Source organism: Malania oleifera, chromosome 6, assembly GCF_029873635.1.
Source record: "Malania oleifera isolate guangnan ecotype guangnan chromosome 6, ASM2987363v1, whole genome shotgun sequence".
Lineage (NCBI taxonomy): Eukaryota > Viridiplantae > Streptophyta > Magnoliopsida > Santalales > Ximeniaceae > Malania > Malania oleifera.
In genome coordinates, this window is record NC_080422.1 from 97,636,511 (window position 1) to 97,660,825 (window position 24,315).

At 35.2% G+C, this 24,315-nt stretch overlaps 2 protein-coding genes across 4 annotated transcripts in view; one reads left to right on the plus strand and one right to left on the minus strand.

Moving 5' to 3' along the window:
- Positions 1-13,589, plus strand: part of LOC131158330 (DNA mismatch repair protein MSH7) — a 33,337-nt gene extending 19,748 nt beyond the window's left edge. Inside the window, exons 15-18 of the mRNA XM_058113118.1 lie at positions 7,073-7,471; positions 7,601-7,697; positions 11,797-11,924; positions 12,762-13,589. Of these exons, the coding sequence (XP_057969101.1) occupies positions 7,073-7,471; positions 7,601-7,697; positions 11,797-11,924; positions 12,762-13,235 (1,098 nt within the window). The 3' untranslated portion in view covers positions 13,236-13,589. The remainder of the gene's footprint in view (positions 1-7,072; positions 7,472-7,600; positions 7,698-11,796; positions 11,925-12,761) is intronic.
- A 992-nt stretch (positions 13,590-14,581) lies between these two features.
- LOC131158332 (trihelix transcription factor ENAP1) lies at positions 14,582-22,548 on the minus strand. 3 transcript variants are annotated; one of them, XR_009137456.1, is made up of 3 exons: positions 20,957-22,548; positions 20,468-20,533; positions 14,582-15,100 (listed from the first exon to the last, which is right to left on the minus strand). XR_009137456.1 is itself a non-coding variant. In XM_058113121.1 (2 exons), exon 1 carries the CDS (start codon positions 22,099-22,101, stop codon positions 20,962-20,964), a length of 1,140 nt encoding a protein of 379 aa, XP_057969104.1. In that variant the 5' UTR covers positions 22,102-22,542; the 3' UTR covers positions 14,582-15,100; positions 20,957-20,961. The 3 variants fall into 3 exon arrangements, 1 of the variants encoding a protein (XP_057969104.1); XR_009137455.1 differs by having other exon boundaries at positions 20,468-20,544; positions 20,957-22,542; XM_058113121.1 differs by lacking the exon at positions 20,468-20,533 and having other exon boundaries at positions 20,957-22,542.
- Positions 22,549-24,315: the final 1,767 nt, after the last annotated feature.

The following is a 24,315-nucleotide window of genomic DNA, read 5'->3' on the forward strand; positions in this document are numbered from 1 at the left end:
TCTAGTCTTTTTGCCCGTGTTTATTATGTATTGCCAAAAAAGCAAAAAAAAATTATTGTATTCCCTATGGGTATTATCTATCATGTGTTTATCTCTAAATTTGCTGTTAGGCTGCACATTCAAGGGAGTGTTAAGGCCTGATATGCATTGTTAGCCGACAACCTAATAGCTTAAGCTTTTAGGTGAAGTGATAATCTAATATGGTATTAGATTAGAAAGAAGAAAGGAAAGCAGAATGGGGTAAAAGGTGGAGTATACAACAACAACAAAACCAAGCCTTAGCCCCACTAAGTGGGGTCGGCTATATGAATCCTTTTCCGCCAATTTATGCGATCATGAACCATTTCTTTTGATAGATTCAATGATATCAAATCCTTACTCACTATCTCCTCCCAAGTTATTTTAGGTCTACTCCTACCCCTTCTATTGCCCCCCACAGTAACTAAGTCACTCTTCCTCACAGGTGCACTATAAGACCGACGTTGCAAGTGTCTATACCATCTGAGTCGTCCCTCCCTTATCTTATCTTCTATAGGAGCTACACCTAACTTACCAAAAATATGTTTATTCCTTAATTTATCTTTCAATGTTATACCACTCATCCATCTAAGCATTCTCATCTTGACAACTTTTACTTTTTGGATATTATGTTTCTTCATCGCTCAACATTTCGATCCATATAACATAGCTGGTCTTATAGCTATCCTATAAAACTTCCCTTTCAATTTTAAGGGTATTCTACTATCACATAGCACACTTGAAGCACTTCTCCATTTTAACCAACCGGCTTTAACTTTATGCATTACATCATCTTCAATTTCTCTTTCAGCTTGCATAATAGATCCAAGGTATCGAAATCTACAAGTGCTATTTATTTCTTCATCATCAAGTTTAACTTTGTCTCCAATATTCCTCCTATCATTACTAAAATTACATTTCATATATTCTGTTTTATTTCTACTTATCCTAAAGCCTCTAGATATCAAAGCTTCTTTCCATAATTCTAACTCAGCCTCTACTCTGTCCCTAGTTTCGTCAACTAATACAATATCATCTGCAAACAACATACACCATGAAACCTCATTTTGAATACTCTTAGTCAATTGGTCCATCACTAAAGCAAAAAGATAAGGACTCAAAGCAGATCCATGATGTACACCTATGGTAATTGGAAATTCTCTAATTCTCCATCTATAGTCCTTACACTAGTCATTACTCTATCGTACATATCCTTAATGACATCGGTATGCCTACAACATACACCCTTTTTTTCTAAAATCCACCATAGAACTTCTCTAGGTGTCCTATCATATGCTTTCTGAAGGTCAATAAATATTATATGCAAGTCTTTCTTCTTTTTCTTAAACTTTTCCATTAATTTTCTTAAAAGATAAATAGCTTCTGTGGTAGATCTCCCAGGCATAAAACCAAATTGATTTTCTGAGATCTTCGTTTCTAACCTGAATCTTTGTTCAACTACCTTTTTCCATAGTTTCATTGTATGACTCATAAGCGTAATTCCATGATAGTTATTATAATTTTGAATATCTCCTTTATTTTTGTATGTAGGTATTAAAGTGCTTTTCCTTCATTCATCTGGTATTTTCTTAGTTTTTACAATTGTATTAAATAAATTAGTTAACCATATAATTCCGTTATCACCCAAGCATTTCCAAACTTCAATTGGGATGTTATCTGGTCTCATAGCTTTCCCATTTTTCATCTTTTTTAGTGCAAACTTAACTTTGTTAACTTTAATTTTGCGAATAAATCTTATATTTTTAGTCTTTTCCTCATTTGACAATTCTAAGTTTAAGCCTTCTATTTGGTTTTCGTTAAACAACTTACTAAAATAACTTCGCCATCTTTCTTTAATATCTTCGTTCTTAACCAAGACAATATCATCCTCACTTTTTATACATTTTACATTTCCTAAGTCCTTGCTCTTCCTTTCTCCAACTTTAGCAAGTTTAAATATATCTCTTTCCCCTTCTTTTGTAATCTATCATACAAACTATTAAATGATCAATATTTAGTTTCAATAATGGCCCTTTTTGTATCTTTTCTTGCCTCCTTATATTTTTCAAAGTTATTTCTGTTTCTACATTTTTGCCACGTTTTATACCAAATTCTTTTTTTCTTATGATTTTTTGTACATCTTTATCCTACCACCAACTTTCTTTGCTATTTGAGAATCTTCCCCTTAATTCACCTAAAATCTCTTTGCTATCTTTTTAATAGAGCTAACTAATCTATTCCAAAGTGTATTTGTATCTATCCCATCCTCTAAGGGAGAGAGAGAGGTGGTCAAAGTTGTACGAGAGAGGAGAGGAGAGAGAAAGCATTCAGCGGGCAGTGACACATTATTTGGCATTTTGCCCCGTCCACTTTTCTTTCTTCTTTCTTTAAATCGTGTTAGATTACCGCTTTACCTAAAAGCTTAAGCTGTTAGGTTGTGGGCCAACAATGTATATCGGGCCTTAACAGCTATATCCTTAGTAAAACTAGCTATTCTATCCCAAATACATGTCTGCATTATCTTTTATTGCCTAGTTGCTATCTTTTATCATTTGGTTTTTAAAATTTTATTATATTTTCTCTTTTTAGGTTTCACCACCTAGTTCTCTTACATTTGACTATGTTACTCGTCGTCCTCCATTTAATGCATATATATCCACCACTGAGGCTATTTTGTGTGGTTAAAATTCATCTAGAAGAAATTTATGATCCTTACATGATAAATGATCTAGCTTCCTATTTAAGAAAATCTTTTTGACTTTTATTCTATCTACTTTTTGAAGGTTATTATGTGTTATTTTCTTTTCTTAAATCACATATTCTTTGTTACAAGATTATGTGACATAGAAAACTCCAAGATCATACCACCATACTCATTTTTATCCCCATTGCCTTGTTATCAATGTATTTTTTTCTCATTATCTTTATCATCCTTTCTAGGGTGACCATTCAAATTCACTCCTACACTCCTTGATGTCCATTGCATAATATTATTCGTATCTTCCCAAATTTGCGCTTTTTAGGTTTTTTGCGGAGCCAATTTGAGGAGCACAAGAACTAATGATATATGCATTATCTCGTGGCATGAGCCTCTCTAATGGTGGAAGCTACCTAAGACCCAGAATGTCCATCTTCTCCCATATGTTGTGTTCAAAGGAAAGACATGAGGGTTGCCTGAATGATTCCCGCACCATCCACTTCCTTAACTACCCCTTATCTTTGGTCTTGCATTAAACCTAGATTGGGTTTACCGCTTCAAGATATTGTTTAAATTTTTTTTTTTAGTTTTTTTATAAAAAAAATTCATTCAGCAGTTTGCTAAAAAGTTTTTATTTTTTAGGGCTTTAATTTTTTTTTGTTCTCAAAATTTCATTATTAGTTGTTTTAAGATTTCTTTTACCTTTTTTCTTTTTATTTTTAAGAATTCCTTGACTTGTTTTTATTTTTTAAAAGATGCTAAAGAAAGGGTATCTAGTATAAGAATATCATTGTTCTTCTACTTTTGGCTAGTTTAGTTATGCTAGTATAAATTGTAGTTGTTATTGCTAGTTCATTGTCACCACAGCATATATTTACCTTTGTTTAATTAGGTATTCATTACTCTTATTTTTAGTGGGGGAAATTTCTACTGAACAAATAGTGACAATCTAGGAGCACATCAGGGAACTGTCTACCGAGGGTAGGAGGATCATCTCACTCGCCAAATTTGGATGAACAATACTGCAAAAAGTCTTAAGGAAATTAATCAACATCTGGAAGAGTTGCTTGACATCCAAAAGATATTTGCTTTCAAAGAAATGTGGAGTTATTGGGTTTCTTTTGCATGCTAGGACTAATGAGCATCTGATGAGAGCTGTACTTTAGTTTTAGGATCTGCAGTACTGATGCTTCCCGTTCAATAAACATGACTCCAACCACTGGGTACGCTGCCTTGCTAAACTTCTTATCATCATAACTCAATATTTATTAGATTGATGTCATATCCACTTTCAGTAAGAGGATATTCAGGGCGGTGAGCGTCAAGCATCCAAGGAGACAAACACATGAAAGAAAAAGGAGACATCAAAGTGGTGTCTTGGGAGTACTTGAAAGCGATTTCGGAAGAAACAAGAAAAAGAGCATATACATTGACACAGTGGCTCTAGTAATATGTGGCTTAGTGATCTTTCCTTAAGTACATTGACATGTGGATGAGGTGATCATTATGTTTTCCACAAGTGAGCACAATACCAACCCTGTCTCAATTATACTTGCAGAGAATTTTAGGTTGCAACTACATCCACGCGACTGAAAAGGGAAGGTTCAATGAGTCTTAGCATTGCTGTACATTTTGATTTAAAGCTATTTCCCCTGCATGAGCTGTGAAGAGTGTATTTACCGGGCCCATCACACACCTGTAGCATAAGTCAAAGTCAAAATGGCTGTAGGTATCAGGAAAAGAGGAATGGGTACATTAGCTCCTGCATCTCACCCCTGAGAAAGTAATCTGGAGAGCACCCTCGATGCCACTTAAGGTGATGCCATATGGAGACTTCCAGTGGTTACTGCTGTTTTCTTCCTCTTGACCAATAACTTGTGTGGCAAGGAGTGAAATTCTTGGCCAACAATTGATCCTCTCGAATTTCGTTCTTTCATGCAAGATTTGGATGGAAAGAAACCAACATTGCAGGAAACCTCAGATAAACTCTGTGTCATTGTGCCATCTCTAATTCCTGCCCAGATAGACCAGCTAACCTTCTTTCTCATCTTTCAGCAATCAATTTTCTCCTTTCCAGAATAGTAGATACATATCCCAAGCTAAAATTTTCTTCCTTGGGCAACTATAACATTTTTTTTTACCCTTCTCTGCAAATTTGTTCCCAGTCCTCTATCTGGTGCAAGTCCATTTGTAATCGTCACTTTGGCAACCATTTCAGATGCTTTATAGGTGGAACCGTGCAAGGTATGGTATTATACCTTCTTTGCTTATATATGCAGCGTAACCACTTAAAGGAACCAGAAGGAACACTGGGCACTTTTTCTGTTGATTCAACCTTAGGAGTTGACGTGGGCTTTGTTATTAGCAAGTCCTGTCTCACAACCATTTGTCCACTTCAAACTTGACTTTTGGTGTAAAGATGAAGGCACTGACCCAGCCATATGTATCCCTGGTCATCCTAAGACAGCGAAATATTCATCAACTGGAGCATAAAGCTGAAAGTATACGGACTTATCTGCACTGGCACCTCAATGTAAGGCTGTGCAACCGGTTGGTTTGGGGGCAAAATATAAGAAACCAAACTTTTTGTTATTGTGGGAGGAAGAACCAAACTGAACCAAACCACTCTTGGAACCGAAACCTAACCGACTGATTCAGCAATCTTGAGAACTGAATCCAAATCTCCTGATGGCTTGTGCTTCATTAAGGATTTTCAACAAAGCATCTCCGTGTGGCTTCAAATTAAGCAATTTTAATTTTTGGATCAGTAAAGAAAGCTCACTAAAGGGCATCAAGGGGCTGCCACCCAAGTACAAACAAACCAAAGTACATCACCTGTACTGCAGGATGCCAAAAAAAGTTCAAGGATTACATTGGTGTCATTCAGAAACTGTCCACTGGGCCAATTAGAAACAGGAGCAATCCAAAGATATTGACAGCATAAAGAGGCATATCTAATCCTTCAAATGCTCTTCTGTTTCATTCCCTCCATATCAACTGAAAAATGGCAAGGGGGGTGATGGAAATAGCTTTCCTTGCTAGTGTGGATGCCTTTCCAGGCAGTAACCCAGTACTGCCTGATAAGGGAATGGCCAGGTTCCAGAAAATTCTAGTCCAGGAGCAATGCAAGAGGATGTGCTCAACTGAGGTTCTGAAATAAGCAGTAAAGACAGCAAAGAAATCCTTGTTGGAAGTTGGTTGAACTGCTCCACTACACTGTATTCACTCTGTTCTGTTACCTTCAAAAATGCAAAGGCTTCTCTTCGAGTAACTGGCTCCTTAGTTTTACAAACTGTTTTATGCTCCCCTGCTCTTGTTGAATCCCTGCTTTTCATCTCCTTCTTTAGCCTTTTCTTTTCTCATCTTCTCTAACATGGCAGGGGTGTAGCATCACCCAACTATGTCATACCTTCAATTCCAGTTATGCTGTTGGATGTCTTTTCCTCCACCATTTTGCTGTTGCCACCAACTACTTGGTCATCTTACCTCTGTGACTCCACAGGTTTGCCTTTGTATGGGAATGTACTTGTCTTCTAGGTCTGGAGCAACATATGTACTATTGGCTTCATTTCCACATCATTCCCACTGTACAATTCACCAGTCACCATTACTGGCTTCAATGTGGATTGAGGATAAGATCCACATTAATCATCTGGCTCTCGATTCAGTGTATAAACCAAATAACTTTTTGGTTATACATAAACCAGTCATTAAATAAAAGTTTGTAAATTTGAGTTTCTTGAACTTATATTCAGTCCGAGGAGATAGTTAGCATTACTACTGCCTCCAGTTGCATTTCTTCTTTTTATACAGACTAAATGCTTGGCTGGGTTTAAAGACACTTGGTAATTTCATTATTTGAAAACCAGGAGTGTGGGTTTGCTATGAATCATAATGAATTTGGTTTTACCTCTCATAGAAAATGTTGGTGGTACCTGCTCAGTAGATTTGTAATACATACAAACTTTCTGAGTCTTGCTTTAATAATACTACCTTGATATTTTCACAATTTGTGTTGAGAAAGCTCGGGGGCACCATCATCTCACCAGAGAACTATGAGTACAAATTTGCTTTGGGATTTTGTATGCCTTTGTTTTCAAAAGCAATTGCTTTACAGTAGCTAGATTACTGCGTGTATTTGGAATATTTGGAACTGGCATACTTACCTCTCTGTCTCTTTCTGATGAGTTATATACTTTTTTTTTTTATCAAATTATGAGTAAACTCTGAAGTTCTCTATTTTGTTTGCAGTAGTCATGGTTCTTTGTTTTTCATTTTCCAATGAAGATCTTAGTTTCTTGATTTTACTTTATTTTGGTGGTGCTTAACCCTAGTTCTGAGATTCTGTGCTACCAGGACCATGATATAACAGAAGGAGATGCTGAAACACTCTCTATTCTGGTTGAATTATTTGTTGAGAGAGCTACTCAGTGGTCCCAAGTTATACATGCCATCAATTGTATTGATGTACTACGATCTTTTGCCGTCACTGCAAATTTTTCATGTGGGCCAATGTCTCGACCTGTTATTTTACCTTGTTCAGAATCTGCATCAGGAGGGCCTATTCTTAAAATCAAGGGGCTATGGCATCCATTTGCCATTGGAGAGAATGGAGGACTTCCTGTCCCAAATGACATTCACCTGGGTGAGCATACAGATGGCTATCATCCCCACACATTGCTGTTGACTGGGCCAAACATGGGTGGGAAATCAACTCTTCTGCGTGCCACTTGTTTGGGTGTTATATTGGCTCAGGTTTGTTTCTTCCTGTACAGTTGTGAGCTTAGTCTCTTGGTGATATCAATAGTTTCAATTGGTTTTAAAGCATTGGAATATTCTGATTTTTGTTGATGTCCACAATGTTTATTCTTGCCTGAATTTCAGCTGGGCTGTTATGTGCCTTGTGAGATGTGCATTCTTTCACTTGTGGATATCATCTTCACGCGGCTTGGTGCCACTGATCGGATCATGACTGGCGAGAGTAAGTTATTTTAACAAACCAATAGTTTATGGATTTATTTTTCATTCTTATTTATTTATTTATTTTCTTTAGGAGTGGTGGCTGATAAATTGGTTTATGGATTTTGTTTGATTGCTAGTATCATTTCTCACATTCCAAAATTGGATTTTTGTAAACAATATTTGACATGCAATGCTCATTTTAGTGAATGAAGTTCCATAATTTGAAATGCCTTCAAGTTCAAGGCTGAAAAAATATTAGGGCTCATCCAGTGATTGTAAGAACATTACAAGCCATGTGATGGAATTGGGGTTAGCATTCATGTGATGGTTTAGGTTGTTGAGTTTGGTATTGATGTTGGTGCTGAAGATAGTGGGGTAGTTTGGGCTTGAGGGTGGGGAGGTAGAGGTGTTGGCAGAGGTGGTTATGATTATCATAGATCATATAGCTATTCATCACATTAATTGGAGTTTCTTAATAAAATTTAGTGTTTAGTTTTGAATTGAATTAACCTCTAAATCGGTGTAGTAATTAATATCAAACCGAAATACTGGAGTATTTATTTTTGTTTGATAATTAAATGTTTAAACCTCTGAATTTGTGCATTTCCCCCATTTTAACCCTGTTTTACCAATTACAGATGAGTACTTCCTTTTCTTTATCCTTTTAATTTTCTTAGTAAATAAACAAAAATTGCAACTGAAAAAAAAAAAAAAAAAAAAATATCTTATTTCACATTTAATTTTTCTTTTGTTAATGGCAAAAAGTAAAAAATTCAAATTTAATTTTTTCCATCATTTCCAAATCCAGAACCCCTATTGCAGAGAGAATTAAGGAACCAAAGATTCAAAATGAAATTTAAGTGAAATTATATCTGTTTCTTTTTTTAAATGATAAGAAGGCCATCAGTGAAATCACTGCAATCCAATGGCCCTGGTCATTGCCTGTTTTGACTCCACGTCTCATGTCTTCTTCAGTCTGCTGCACCAAGCATGGTTGAGCTCTCTCTCTCTCTCTCTCTCTCTCTCTCTCTCTCTCTCATGTGCATTCTCAAGTTGTTGCCCTCTAGAGTAGGAAAGGGCTATGGATGAAGGAAAGGGTGGGTTTGTGACAGAAGATTTGAGGGTGCAGTTCCACCAGAACGAGGAAATCTTGCTGTCATTGATGAGGGGTTCTTGGGCAGGAGATAGATGAATCACTATTATGGGTGAGTTGGTTGTTTTTGGCTGGGAACTCACCCAACTTGATGTGCGTTCTTCTTGCTGTCATTGAGATGCCAGGTTCTTGGGTGATAAATTTTCAATTCTTGGGTGATAAATTTGCAAGATGAGTTGCTATTGCTAGAGAATTTTATGATCAGATAAGAGGGAGACTGCCCTGGGGGAGGAGGAAGATGAGGTGCTGCCGCCTGCTGGGAGATGGGAGACCATGAGAGAGGGACAGAGACAACTGTCTGACTGTTTCTTTTTTGTTTTAGGGTTAAATTTGTAAAAGCGAGTACTGAAAATAGCTATGGTTGATCAAGCAACTGGCAGAATGCTGATTCAGTCTGAGGCAATAAGAGGTCATTAAGAGTTCTATCTAAACAACACCTTGATGGGGGACTGCCTGTGGATAATTTTAGGTGTTCCTATTCTATTATAAGATTTAGAAATTAGTGATTTTGTTTTAATTTGGAAATATGGATATTGTCGATATTAACTTATGTGCTATTTTGGATATTTTTTGTTTCTTTGCATTTATTTTGCAATTTTTTGGTTAATTTACATTTTGGGTTTCCTTTATTTATCTATCAATACAGGATTATCTCTCTAACTCACTGTCTCACTCTCTGACTCACCCTCCAACTCTGTCTCTCTATACAGCTGACCCCCTCTCATGCATGCTCTTTTCTTCTTGTCAATATATCATGTGTTGCACATGATTGTATGTGAATAATTTTGCATAAAATATTTTTATAATTTTTAATAAATTTTAGATATATTTTCAAAGCAAATTAATAATATATTGTCATAATTTAGTTTACAAATATTAAAGTGCAAATATTCAGAGTTATTTATAAAAATTAATAATTTATTAAATTGTGAATATTCCAAGTTATTTATAAAAAGTAATAATTTTTAAAAGTTTATAAAATATAGATGTTGACATGAGATACTATTATAACACCATGTAAATATAGAGATGTGAAAAATCTTAAAAAATATATTATATGATATGACACAAATCCTCTAATTAAAATTATGATAAATATTGAGTTTCAATATTTACATAACATTATATATAAAATTGATACGTAGATTTTTTCATTATTTTTTATTTTATTAAACACTCAATATGACTTCTTGCTATAAAAATATTAATAACTTTATTACAATTTCTAAATTATGATTTTATATTGAAAATCAATCTTATTGTTATTTTTCGTTTACTCAATTGGAAGGTACTTCTAGGTTTACAGTTTCATTTCTAAAATTTATCTTTAAAAAATCGTATTATTATTTATCTAAATGATGTTAGACACTTCACTGTAATTTTAGAAGATATCATATGAACTTACCTATTTTATTTTAGGATGTACATTTTATTTAGCATTTATAATATAACATTTATTTTATTTTTGAATGAAATGGATTTTTTAGGTCCGAATCTTGACCTATTTAAAATAAAATTTTTAAATGTAGATTTATCTAATATTTTGAATGTAATTTTTTAAGAAATACTTGTCTTACTTCTAACAGATTGTAATATTTTTATTAACAAAATTATTTACACTATTGGTACTTTTATATATGATATATTTATACACTGCCTTACTTTTTTGGTTAAATAGAATTTCCTTTTTAGGTTCAATCTTTAACATGTCTAAAATAGATTTTATAAATGTAATTTTATCAATTATTGGTTGAATTTATTTTCTTCTAGTAATGCTTTATATTACTGTTAAAATATAGTATATTTTTACTACAAAATGATTTACTATATTCGTTATTTATTGCTTTATTCTATTTATACCTTGTCTTTTTTTTTTTGGCTAAATAAAATTTTGTTTTTGGGTTCAAACTTTAACACGTCTAAAATAGATTTTGTAAATGTAATTTTATCTATTTTTGGATGATTTTTTTTTTTTATAAAAATTCTAGGAATGCCTTGTATTACTTTTAAAATAATGTATTTTTACTACAAAATTATTTACTATATTCGTAATTTATTGCTTTATTCTAGTATAGATATAAATGTTGATATCTATATATAATGTTAGTTTATTTTGTATTTCAAACATAAGTTTTTAGGCATTTTAAATGTAATTTCATCAAACTTTTCTTGAATTTACTTTCTATATATACTTTTAAGATTCTTTGGTTAACTTCCAAAAGATTAGAATATTTTTGTCACTAAAATAATTTACAATATCCATACTTCTATATATAGTATAGAATTTTACGTCTTCTAGAAATAGTGGTCTTAATGAAATTCACTTTTTAAAAATAAGGATAGTTTGGTCCCTAAATTGATCTACAATTACATCTTTTAGGAGTTTTTAGATTTTTTTTTAAAAGATAAGGATATTTTTGTCCATAAAATGATTTACACTATTTGTACTTTATAATATAATATATTTTCCCTAGTACTTCTCTCTACTATCCTTCTTTTCTCTCTATTCTTTCTCTTCCCTTTCTCTTCACCCCTACATCACACTGGTTCACTTAATACTGAACCAATGCAGACCCAAATTTTAAATAGAGGGCTATTAAGTGCTAATGAAATCTTAGATAGTATATCATGTTAATTATGTAATTGAAAAAAAATTATACTGGGCTAACAATCCATGAGTACAAGTATGGTGGTGACAACTTGATATGGAACATTTACTTGCTTGGGCTATCATAAGCAGAATGGATCCTTCTTTTTAATTTGTACATTAGGCCACTAATTGCTGTTCTGGCTGAGCAAAGTCTTAGAAGGGCTGGCCTTTAACGAAACTATGCTTACAACATTTTTTGCATGAAGTGCTGCTGTCAAGACACAAACCCACACACTTGCAGTTGACAGCCTGAGACTTACCCACTTGCACTTTATTGACAACTGAAGATCATTGAAACAAGTTTATTTTTTGCAGGCACCTTCTTTGTTGAGTGTACAGAAACAGCATCAGTTCTTCAAAATGCTACTCAAGATTCTCTGGTTCTCCTTGATGAGCTGGGTCGAGGTACCAGCACGTTCGATGGATATTCCATTGCATACGCTGTGAGATTCTGATCTTTATTATTGTTGATTTACCAACTTGCAAATGGTCCTGCCTCTTCTACATTAATTAAAAGGGCAAATACTTTTAACTATCAAGCCCAGTAAATTGTATTAACATTCCTTGCAACTTGAATCATACAGGAGGATGTACATAGTTCCATGCTAAATATTTCAGCTTTTATTTGTCATCTGCTTAAGTTCTGCACATGCACAAACATGAAAAGATATTACCACACACTAACCAACATAAATAACTATTTGCACACATTCATATATGTGGACACATCACGGCCATGCTATTCATTATCCAGGAGCCCAGAAAATGAAGTCAGGGTAACCTGTATTAAAGCTTCAATCCTTGGTTATTGAAAATTGATAGCAATAGCCATGAAAAGAAGTGAATGTGGTAGGTACACATGGCTCCCTCTCTATATTGAGGTTTCGGAGGAGGGGCTGTTCTTTTGACCTTGTGACCTTCAGGTTTGGGTGAAACAATTGCTCCCAAATTGTTATAGCTGAACTATTGATTTTTGGTCTAATGGATGACGAATACTCCTATGGCTCTGAGGATGTATAGTATGGCATAGAATGTGCATGTCGCTTTGAAATGTCCTGATTATATTTTATCCACGAAGGAGGTTGGCCCATGAGATAAGGTACAACTGCTATTATACCAGGGTTGATTTGAGACAAATTTACACAAGACTGATCCTGAACTACGTATTGGAGTGAAAAGCTGAGCATGCCTGCTGAAAGTTGTGAAATTATTATCTGTAGCCATTTGATTCCGTCTGATATTATTGTGTCTTTTGACAAAGCATCCTGAATACTGTCTAGGTTTTCCGCCATCTGGTTGAAAAGGTGAACTGCCGGCTGCTGTTTGCAACACATTATCATCCCCTCACAAAAGAGTTTGCGGCTCATCCTCGTGTTACACTGCAACACATGGCCTGTACTTTTAAGCTGAAACCTGAAGCCTTTTCTGAAGGTGATCAAGAGTTGGTTTTTCTCTATCGGCTTGCCTCTGGAGCTTGTCCAGAGAGCTATGGATTACAAGTGGCGCTCATGGCTGGGATCCCAAAACAAGTGGTCGAAGCTGCCTCAAAAGCTGGGGGAGTAATGAAAGAATCAATCGGAGAAAGTTTCAGGTCAAGTGAACAGAGATCAGAATTCTCAACTCTTCATGAAGAATGGCTGAAGACCCTTTTAGCTGTCTCTAGCATAGGAGAGTGCAATTTGGATGATGATGCCTATGACACATTGTTTTGCTTGTGGCATGAGTTAAAGGGCTCATATCGGTTGAGTAACTAAAAGAGAATGTAATGATAGTGTTGTAGGAAATGCGAAGGCAGCTAGATGCATGTACATGTGGAATTATTAGGACATTTTACCCCTTTTGGGGAGATATGCCCAATTTTTTGTTTGTAGCTGAATAGTTAGGTAAAGAAGTGCTTACCCTTCTGTGCCAAAATCAAGCTAATGAAGATTGGTGTCTATAGCTCGTGGATTTATGTAACTTCTGCCAAGGGTAGTTAGTTAAAATTTTAGAGATCGGAAAGAGCTTGGCATGGAGGAGTTTGTTTTGGGCAATAGTGAGTACTTTATATTTTGTAACGGTACATGAACCCCAAAATTATATTATCTAAATTTTATTCTTTATTAACATTCGAACTTTAAAACTTTCAAGGGCAATTGGTTTAAATAATGTTGTCTGAAATAATATCTTTAACCTTTTATTTGGAGAGATTATGGATTTAAAGTTGAATTAGTTTGGATAAGATATAATTATAAAATTATATTGAAATTTATTCAAATTTATCTAAATTTAAATTTAAAGTCTGAATTCTATCTTCCTCGAAGTCTGAAACCTATCTTCCCTTGCAAAGGAAAGAAGAATTTTATTGCCAACGGGAGAAATGGAATACAACAGCTTCCAATCAGAAAAGAGTGAAAAGAAGTAAAATCTCTTGACAGAAGCAGAAAGCTTGAAAGCAGACTGTCATTGCAGGGCCACCCATGACCCCTTCTAAATTGATTTTTTCATGAGCATATTCCTTAATTCCTGAAAATTTCTTGGTTTCCAAACATGGTAAACAGATGAGCACCAGAGGAGCTTGCTGAGATTTCTATCAGAGCCATCAATATCCTTGCAACCTTCATTTATCTCATTTTTCTAGGTTCCTTCGTTAACTGCTCCTTTGACAAAACAAAGAAATGTCGAGTGGAACTAAAAAGAAAAGTGCCAAGAAGCTTTTGATGACTTAATGATGCTATGAGAGAGATCCAATAGTTTATGCCAGGCACCCAGAAGGGAGCGCCAAAGGGAAGGAGACAATGAGAAGTCTCTTTTAGCCATGTAACTCGAGAAGTTCATAAAGAGGTACTTGAGGAAACATTTTGCTCCTATGGAGGAAACTTCTTTGGTCCAGCTACTCTAAAAGCATTGTTAACGTTATCTGCAGTTACAGATTTAAAATGGAACGACCTTATTGGGAAAAAAGGCTATTTATGAGAGGTGAGTTATCTAGCCTCAAGCTTCTCAGCACAAGTTCTTGTGAACTCGGCAATTGCCGCTGTACCCTGGAATATGTTTGAAGATGTCATTCTGGGATTTCAAGAGTCTTTATCTGGTCATTGCCCATTAAAGCAGGGGGAACTTGGCGGTACAACAAATATATATTATTCCAATTGAGCTGAATATCAGCTTAATTACAAATCCAAAATGAATTACTTGGTGCTACAACAAATACATAATACTTCCAATTCAGCTGAAGGTCAGGGAGGCAAGAACGCCAATACAGGCTTTCAGCTACAAAACAAAATGTTTTAAGGCCTTGAACTTGATCCAAAACAGTAGAGCATTTACTACAATTGTCCCATAATGAGATCAAATTAGCAGCTTAGAGACAAATGCTGAGATAAGTGAAAACACGAACACAAATAAAGTCGAAATAAATAAATCCACTGAATAAAGGACTATTGACTCCTGGTGCATTTAATCTCTAGACCAGTAACACAAATGGCTAAATGCCTCTTAACATCATGAAAATCCTCCCAATTTCTCAAGTATGGGAACTACTAGCCATTGCTGCTTTCTTAAAGCAAAGAGTTCTTTTCCTCCACAAACTGATAGCAGGTTGCAGCTTTAAATGTGACTTCCCTCGTCAATCCCTCACCTGTGAAAAAACAACTATCAGAAGAGATGGCAACACTTCAAAGTTCACTCTAATAGAGAATTACCAGGGTCGGATCAGGCTAAATTATTCAAAAATGACTTCTATCTTATCAGAACTACTTGAGGATACACCCAACATATTTGTATAGTTTTTCAAAATATATTAATAGAAACAAATCAGTTGAGTATGAAAGTTAGTAATAGCTAAAGCATGCTACACGGTGTGGAACTGCAAATGACTCAACGCTGGCTCAACAAACACGATTTGAAAATCACAATTACCAAGAAGGCCCAGACCTTATTCCCATGCAAGAACCACATTTACAAGAGGAAATTGCAGTTAGCATACCAAGCATACATTGGCAACAACAAAAAAGATCTCTATAAAGTTGCTATTGTAAGTTAGAGAAAAATACTAATGAGACGAATATAAGATCCAATTTACTTAGGATTGGTTTTTGTAGGCTCTCAAAAGCTGATCAACCTAAAATCATACAAAATTATTTAACTGTTAAATGTTTATTACTTTCATCTTATTATTATGTGTTAGTGTTACTAACATCTACTATCCTTTGTTGAGAACCTAGCTAAATTGTGCACAAGTGGCACATCACAAGAATACAAAAGGATTTCTAAAGTAATTTACTTTTGTGTCCTCTTAGAGTCCTTTGTCAAAAGATAAAAGAGTTCTTGTCTAGTGCCATGTTTCCCTTGTAAACCTTAGCCTCTCGTGAGAAACCATTGTAACGCATTGTATTTAATGCACTGTTTCACTTTTTAGGATTAGCTGCCTTATGAGAGAATCAATCACAGTTTACACATGCTGTACATAATGAGAAAACAATATGCCATCTAAATTCCTATGCTGCCAGGATATTATGATTTTTCATATTACATGACTAGAAGTATGGTAGCAAATGCAAGGAGATGCATATGCTCCTTTTAACAAACAAATCTTTTTAACTTCAGGAGTTTAAAAACAATTCAAAAAAAGTTTAAAATAGAGTCGAGTTAAAAACTTTTATAATGTTCAGGTCTATAATTAAATTGAGTTGCTTATGTAGTTAATTGGATCCATTTTGGGTATTAATAGGCTGTCAACATGTACTACTTATGGATAAAAAATAGTTCCTTTGTAATATATGTAGTTTTTGTTCCCAACTTCTCCCCCATCAGCAAAAAATTTCCCAATAACTTAGAATTTTCAACAGAACAAACAAATGGGAAAATCCTCAATCTTGCAATTCTCTTCTCAGAACTTTCTAGAAAATGAATGAGCTAAAGGGGTGAATTTTGAGCAAAATATCATTGCAAGAGAAAAAATGAAACAAAAAAGAGAAAGGAAGAGAAAGGCGCAAGGAAGGAAGGAGTGGGTCAAGGGCACATTTTTTATTTTTTTTCACAGGCTAAGGTTTTATTGTGGCTACAATAATTAAGCTCATTATGGCATGAGCAAAATTGTACTATTTTCTTTTTGGTTTTATGCATATGCTAAGGAACACTGTTCCCCCCCCCCAAAACATCATTTACTTTTGTTGTATCAGAGATGGGCTGGAAGGCGTCAGCTAAACCTCAACACTCTTAGTCCATGTAACAAAGTCAAAGAATATGGCAAGTTGTTCTAATCCTATGAAGATGAGGCCTAGGCCTTTCCCAAAGGATTGAAAAAAAAAAAAAAAGCAACATGCAATTAACAATGTTATGCTAATAATTTACAAACTTAATGCAATGACAAAATCCATAATAAAGCCAAAATGGCAATTAGTAATATCCAAATGTTAGGAAGGGCTTCAAGAGTCGAATGGCAAAATAAGCAAAATGCTAGAAGCCGACATGTTCTTGACATGAATATGGATGTTATTTCCATCCTACAGTTTAAAAGTACTCACCATTCAAGCCAATTTTCCAAATTAGTTGACAGCCATGAGTTGTAGCTATTATTATTATTTTTGGTTCCAATATATATATATACATGTATATATATATATATATATATATATATATATATATATTAATAACAAAAGAGAATGAATTCATTAGAAAAAAAATATAGAAAAAGGAGAAGAAGAAATCCCCCTTAACAAAAAGATAAGAAGCAGCCATCAGACTAAACAGGCTCTAAATAGAACTGGTTCACTGAATGGACTCTAAATTAAGAGACTGGGATGTTTGTTTATATCTCGGAATGCCCTCTCAACTACTCTTACTCGGACAGCAACATAATTGTTGCTGAAGGCCATTCTGTGAAAGATTGCACTCATCCCTGTCATTCCCCTCTCTCTCAGCAGCTCCAAATTGAGGCTGCTAATTTGCTCCTGCGCACCATCCCAGCTTGGCTCCCTAATGCAAGCATGGATTATGAGTGGGGCAATTGCAAAGGGAAATTCAGGTCTCTGAGTTAGGGCAGCAACCGGAATGAAGCTGATGAAATCCCAGTGAGAAGCAGCTAGAGGGAAGCTGCAGCTCTTCACTGAGATTTCCTTAAGTAATTTAAGTAATTTCTGACTTTTTAGCTATTATACCTTGGACTTGATATTTAAGAAGGAGAATTGAAGGATTTTACAGAAAATTATTGACTTATTGTTAGTCAATCATCCGATAATAGATGAGGTTTAGAATTTTAGAATTTGACGCCTTTCAGAATTTTGTTCCTTAATGTTGAATATGTTGTATTGGTAGATCTGGAGTTAAGAGTATTCTTAGTCTGGAACTTCAAGCTTTTCAGCTTGCTGTGTGCAGAATTTACTTGTTTTAGAGCTGCAATTTGAAAATAAAAACAGTAAAGCCCCTTCAGGCTACCACATCCATGGACAAAGAGTCGATGATTTAAATTGTCATTTGTGTTCAGTTTTATATTTATTTATTTATTTATTTTTGTTGAACGATTTTCCAACTTGAAGAATGCACGCAGTTTTTCAGTTAAATTTGTGTAATTTCATTTGTGTTCCTGTACTTTTTATAATTTTAACTTTAAAAAAAAAAAAAAAAACATTTCCAAATGTTTTAGGATTTACCAAATAACATATTTTTTTCAGCATTAAGGGGTTCAATCAGCTCTAAATCAGTTCACAAAATTCAAAGCCTAATTTACTGTTTAGCACTTAATGCTTAATTTTTTCAAACACTCCCCAATATAGCTAATCAGTCCCGATGAATATCAGAAAACTTCACTCTTTAAAAAACAGCAGCAGCATACCAAAGGGAGGCTAGGTAATAAATAAGTTCCCATAACAAACAGGAATTCAGTTTTTTCCCTGTAATTTTTGTTTCAATATAAACAAGTATAATTGTTTCATTCTGGAACAAGCAAGATGCCGGTTCTTAATATACTTTCTTTCCCTTATCAATAGATTTCAAGTACTTAACAGCCCTTAACACAAGGGTTGATATATACCATTTTTTTAAGTAACCTTTAAGCTTAAATTGGGTTCTTAAAGGCTTTATTACCCTATACAATATAAAAAATTTAACCTCTACACATCAAAATAAAAAAAGAGCAAGTCTCAACCAAGTGTAAGGCAACAACACTCAAACCTGAAGGTTTTAGTTTCAGATCACGGAAAGTTGAAAAAAACCATTTCAAATGTGAAGGTAGGGCCGTGTACATGAGCCTTCCCTAGACCCCTAATATAGTGTGGGAGTTTTGTGCACTCGGTGATATGTTTACACATTAATATCAAAATGCTACTTCTATCTATGACATGGGCACACCTATATAAAAGAATATGACAAAGGCAATATGAAACTAACATTTATGCTGCATTTGCGAACGTGGATATTAGGCTTTGTATTTGGATTTGGGTGGATTTGACAAAATTCGACACAATTTTGTATTACATTTTGTCTAAATCCACACAAATCCAAATCCTAGCCTCTCCCAAACATAGGGTTAGTGTTGAACACTTACCACAAAAGATTTCAATAGCATCAAAGGGGCACTAAAAGCGGTTAAGTGAAGAGAATTTGTGATATAGATCCCATAATTGATGGTGTGTACATTATGCAGAGAATGCATGGTGTGGATCCCATTCCGGCTGCAGGCACAAGCATATATCCCATCCTATTTGATCTAAACTTGTTTCAAGATCCCAAACAAACATGCTAAACTTTAATAATTAAATATTATGAGCAAAGTTTCATATCTTTAAATAAGACATTGTCAATCCCTAATACAAACAGGAAAAACGAACTATGTTTGAACATTCTACTCGAGCTCTGGTTAGACCACTTGACCAAATAACAGTCACTCATTTCAATAATGCAAATTTATATTAGAGACTATATATAACAAATTGTTTGGGCATTTTGATAACAAAAAGGGTAAGGAGGGTTCAATTCACAGTGGCTCCTTCCCTCCCTCTCACCTACTGTCCTACCCCATACACATACATCCATATCTACTCAAGGCACACGCATCCAAGAGTACGTGTATATGAGAATGCATGTCATGCACTATGTTTCAACCCCAAAGACCCCCTAAATGGCTAAAAAATAGAAAGAATAAAAAATAATATATAAACACACAAATGCATGCACAATCATGCTAGGATTTAGTGACTTTGGTGGCTCATTTTCCCTAGGGCCAACACGAGGCCAAGAAAAATGATTTTAACCGCTGGATTAAATGTTCATCTCATAGCCAGTCTACTAATCAAAGTTTGGGCTCATCCGTTAAATCAGTGACTTTTTTGGAAAATGTTAGAAGTTTAAAGAACATCTAAAAACAAAAGTCAAATTTTGGCATCACTGACCATGGTCCACCCATTATTATATAGGCTTCAAAGTGGTAAACAAACTAAGCATGAGATATATTTTCAATCCAATGGTCAAGATTTTTTTTTTTTTTTTTGTAATCTCATTTGGTAACTTGGTTACTCCTGAAATACCCCACAAAAAAGGAGATAATATCAGTGTGTTTTATATTTTCGCCACTCATCTAGATTTCTTAACTATTTATTTTGTTCCACTCCACTTAAATCTCTGATAAAACCATTCATTGTCTCCAGATCACCCATCTAAACCATCATTTTAGTCACACTCATCAAAGTTTCTCTACTATGCTTTACATTACAATTAAACAACATTCCATATATTCTTCGCCACTCAATTTATCATTGAAACTTTTTTTGGTTCATAAGCATCTACTTGGTAGACTCAAGGCTGACTTAACTGTTACTTCTCTCTGATCTCATTTGTCAAAGTCGTCATGAAATACAATAGATACCATGAGATCTACATCCAAGGGTGGAAGGCCCTGTTTAATATGCGTGTGAGTGTGTGTCTCAATTTTGCGACTATAGCTGAATATTTGTTCATCTCATGCACATGAAACACAGTGAAATTGCAATGTGTGAAACATGCTCCTCACCTAGAGAGAAATGGCTCCCCGCCAATAGAATATGAAATAGCTCTTCCTGTGCACATGAGCTTTCACCTGCATGAACACTGATCAGGGCCACAACATTTTATTTAGAATGTTGAATTTCAACATTAGCAGTAGCAGTAATCAAAATAAAATGTTGCTAGAGCAAAAAAGAGAGATAAATAAGAAGTAGTCAACTAATATGGTCAACAAAACATGGCTTGATTTCAATTAAGGAAAAAAGAACTCATGAATTATTAATGATGGCAGGAGAGGGGCAACAAAGCCAACAATAATAACAAGGAAGCTAATCCGGTAAAATTAAAAGAAACTTGGTCCAACGAGGAAATTAAGAACAAACAATTATCTCTTGTAAAATTCAGTTACCACTGGCTCAAAAAACAAAAGAAGAAAAGTCTTCCAGCACTACACAACAATTATAACATCCAATGTGCCAACTAAGTTTGAAAAATTATATGGGGATAAAAAACCCACCTACATCACCCACTGAGATTCTCGGCTGAAGCATCAGTGTCTTCATCATCTCCTTGCTGTATTTTTGCAATCTCAGCATTTGCCCTCTCAAGCATCTGCTTCTTCTGCAATTCCAATTCTCTATGAAAATCCATCCTCATCTTCTCCAACTCAATCATTTGCTGCCTCTTGCTATTTTCAATCTTCTCATAAATCTCTCCAAACTTCTGAATAGAATCAGCCAATAACCTAAACGATGATCCCCTATCATCATGTTCTCCAAACCTCCTCCTCCTAGAAGGAAGACCATCCGAATCATCACCATCATCATCATTGCCATCAGATGACTCAGAATTGCCTGGACTATCCCTCATCTCATCAAATCCATTGGAACGGCTCAAATAAACCTGCGGATTCATAAAAACATACTCGCCAGAATCCACCCCACAGGCCAAACCATGCTGTTGCCTCGGCGATGAAGCCATTAACATATCCATCTTCTTAAAATAAGCCCATTTGCTAGCACCAGCACCATTCCCTAATTTCTCCAATTTTGACTTTTCTTTCTTATATTTCTTCTTCAGTGTATCCAACCTATTTCTACACTGCATATCTGTCCTTTCCATTTTGGTTGTCTCCGACACCTTCTCCGCAACCTCACTCCAATCATCAGACCTCAAACTCTTCCTTCCCAGCTGAAGAAACCTATCACCCCAAGCCTCCAACAACGCCAATGTGGCGTGCTCGGTCCAATCCCACGCCCCAAATGCTGCTGATTTCGCGCCAGTTCCAGCTGTTGCCTGACCCACCCGCGGCGCAAACTCATAACCTCCCCCCAAATTCTCCAACTTTCTCTTCTTTCTGTACCTCTCGGAACCGCCAGTTTGCGCAAATTCGCGATACCCATTTTGATCATCGCCGTCTTCGTCGTCGTCGTAACCACTGTTTACCTCATCATCATCTTCTTCCAATTCATCCTCCTCTTCTTGCGCATTTTCTTCGTCATCTTCATCATCTTCAACGTCGTTGTATTGATTGCGAATGGAATGAGGATAAGTGGAGTTTCGAATAGGGAGCTTCGAACGGTGCGAAGGACCGAAGCTGGGGTGGTGATTCAAAGAGTAGCGTTTTGGAGGGTACCTTGCATCGTCCTCGGTGTCGTCCATGGATGCACGTCCGCAACGAAGAGCAATCGAACCACAGCACAGATCTTCAAGCTTTCTGCAAAATTATCGACCGACAAATTCAAAGATTGCGGCTTTTGCTGTGAAAACCATTACAGTGATGTTGTGGAAAACCCTAGTTATTCTGATTTTGCGAAATTGAAGTGATTCCACTGGTTTTCGAAGAGAGAAAACCGGAATTTGTGGTCGGATAGGGTGTTATTTTAAGGGTTTTACGCCTTAGAAAGAGAATGATGGAAGGCTGTGCGAGAGAGAAGATTGGATTGGGAATGAGAGGCGAGGGGATGAAAGGAAAAGTGGATGGAGAGGCTTGCTACTTCCTAGGAGCCAGGGAGTCTTGAGCTCACGATGCTAATTTGCGCTGCAGTGCGCCAATCGGCCTTTCCCCCAAGTCCCAACTGCCCGTTTTAGGTTAGTTGCAAAAATTAAGTGGGCGTTTGGCTGTGTCTTCTTTTAAATAGTTTTAATATTACTCATTACGGGACAGCCATTTTAACATTTTTTTAGAACAATTTCTTTTTAGTAAAATATTTTCAACATTTTACTTCTGAAAATAAGATTATGATCTGAAAATATTTTTTATATCATAAATCAAACACCCCTTTAGACCTATAAAATTTTATGAGCTCATGACATAAATTCATAAAAGACAATAAATGATTATTCTTAAATTTTACCATTGTTATAAAATGATGTAAAAATTAATAAAAAAATAAATGAAAATAAGTAGAAAAATAAATAAAGACGAGACCGAATTTTTACGTGGTTCAAATATACCTACTCCACGAGCGAATGAGATCAAAACTTCACTATTAAAAGAGATTACGACATGATATTTGATCAATTTGTACAAAGTATTTCTCACCCACTTTCATTTATATCTCTTCTATTCTTTACCCTTCTTTCCCCTTGCGCATCCTTCTCTGTTCGGTCGGTCTGTTCTTCCGCGGACAATTTCACTATAATCAATCTCTGCTCCTCTTTGCAATTATATAGTTGTGGGAGTGATGGGTTTTTTGCTTTTTTATTTATTTATTATTAATCAAATATATAAGGTGGGAGTGTGTGAGGCAATGGGTGATGGGTATGGGGGCAGGTGGTGATAGGTTGTGAGTGGCAGCCATCATGCTATTATTCGTAAGACTCCTATTTGGTTGTCACTTATATATTAACTCATCTGTTAAGATCTTTAATGTAATAACCCAAAAAGAAAAAAAAAAATGAATAATAATGATAGTGATTTAGTTAGTATCAAAACGAAAGTGTTTCTCTGTTAGGATCCTTGATTCCATGTTCGATGCCTAAGAAAGACCTTGTCTAAGCGAGTACTCAGAGACCATTGCGGCTCAGTCGCTCCCTGGAGGTCGGCCTGGTCAAAATAGAATTTTATAGGATAAAATAGGGTAGACATTGTTTATATACATAAATAAGTACATAAAATAATGTTTTGACTGACATAATTTGTACAAATATATGATAAAATAATAATAATAATATAAGTATCCTATGCGGGGCTCACAAGACCGTGTGGGGCCCACATGAGTTCCGAAGCCGTGTGGAGGTTTACATGAGTCTCGAAACTATGTAGGGCTCATAAAATCGTATGAGAATTATTAGAGTTACGTAGGATCCATTTGAGTCTCAAAGTTGTATGGGACCCACTAGACCACGTGGGGCCCACATGAGTTTTCAAAATTTAAATTTAATTCTTGTTCAAAAGTAAATAATAAAATAAATAAATACTAAAAATAGTTTAAAAGTAATAACAATGATAATAATAATGATAATATTGATTAAGAAAAATAATAAAATAATAAAATAATTAATTAACTAATTGATTAATTAATTAGGTAAGTGATTAATTAAAATTTTATTTAATAGGAATGGTGGCAAGCACTCCCACATGGCCTCCATCCCCATCCCATACTCAACCCATACCTTGCTCATCCCTTGCCCATTTTTTAATTTTTAAAAATTATAATTTCACCCATCTCCCCACATTTTTATAAATTCCATTTCTTTTCCAAAATTTTCCTATAAATAGGAAGCTCTCAACCTTCATTTTTCACAATAATTTTCCAAGGAAGAGAAGGATTAGTGAGTGAAAGAAATTGTGTTGGAGAGAGAATTTTTGAATAAGTTCTCAATCACCCACTCTTTCCGATCTCATTTCTTAGAGATAGTTACAATGTTCGT

Excerpts from the sequence above, each read along its gene's own strand:
- LOC131158332 (XM_058113121.1), bottom strand. The coding sequence starts at position 22,101 with ATGGACGACACCGAGGACGATGCAAGGTACCCTCCAAAACGCTACTCT.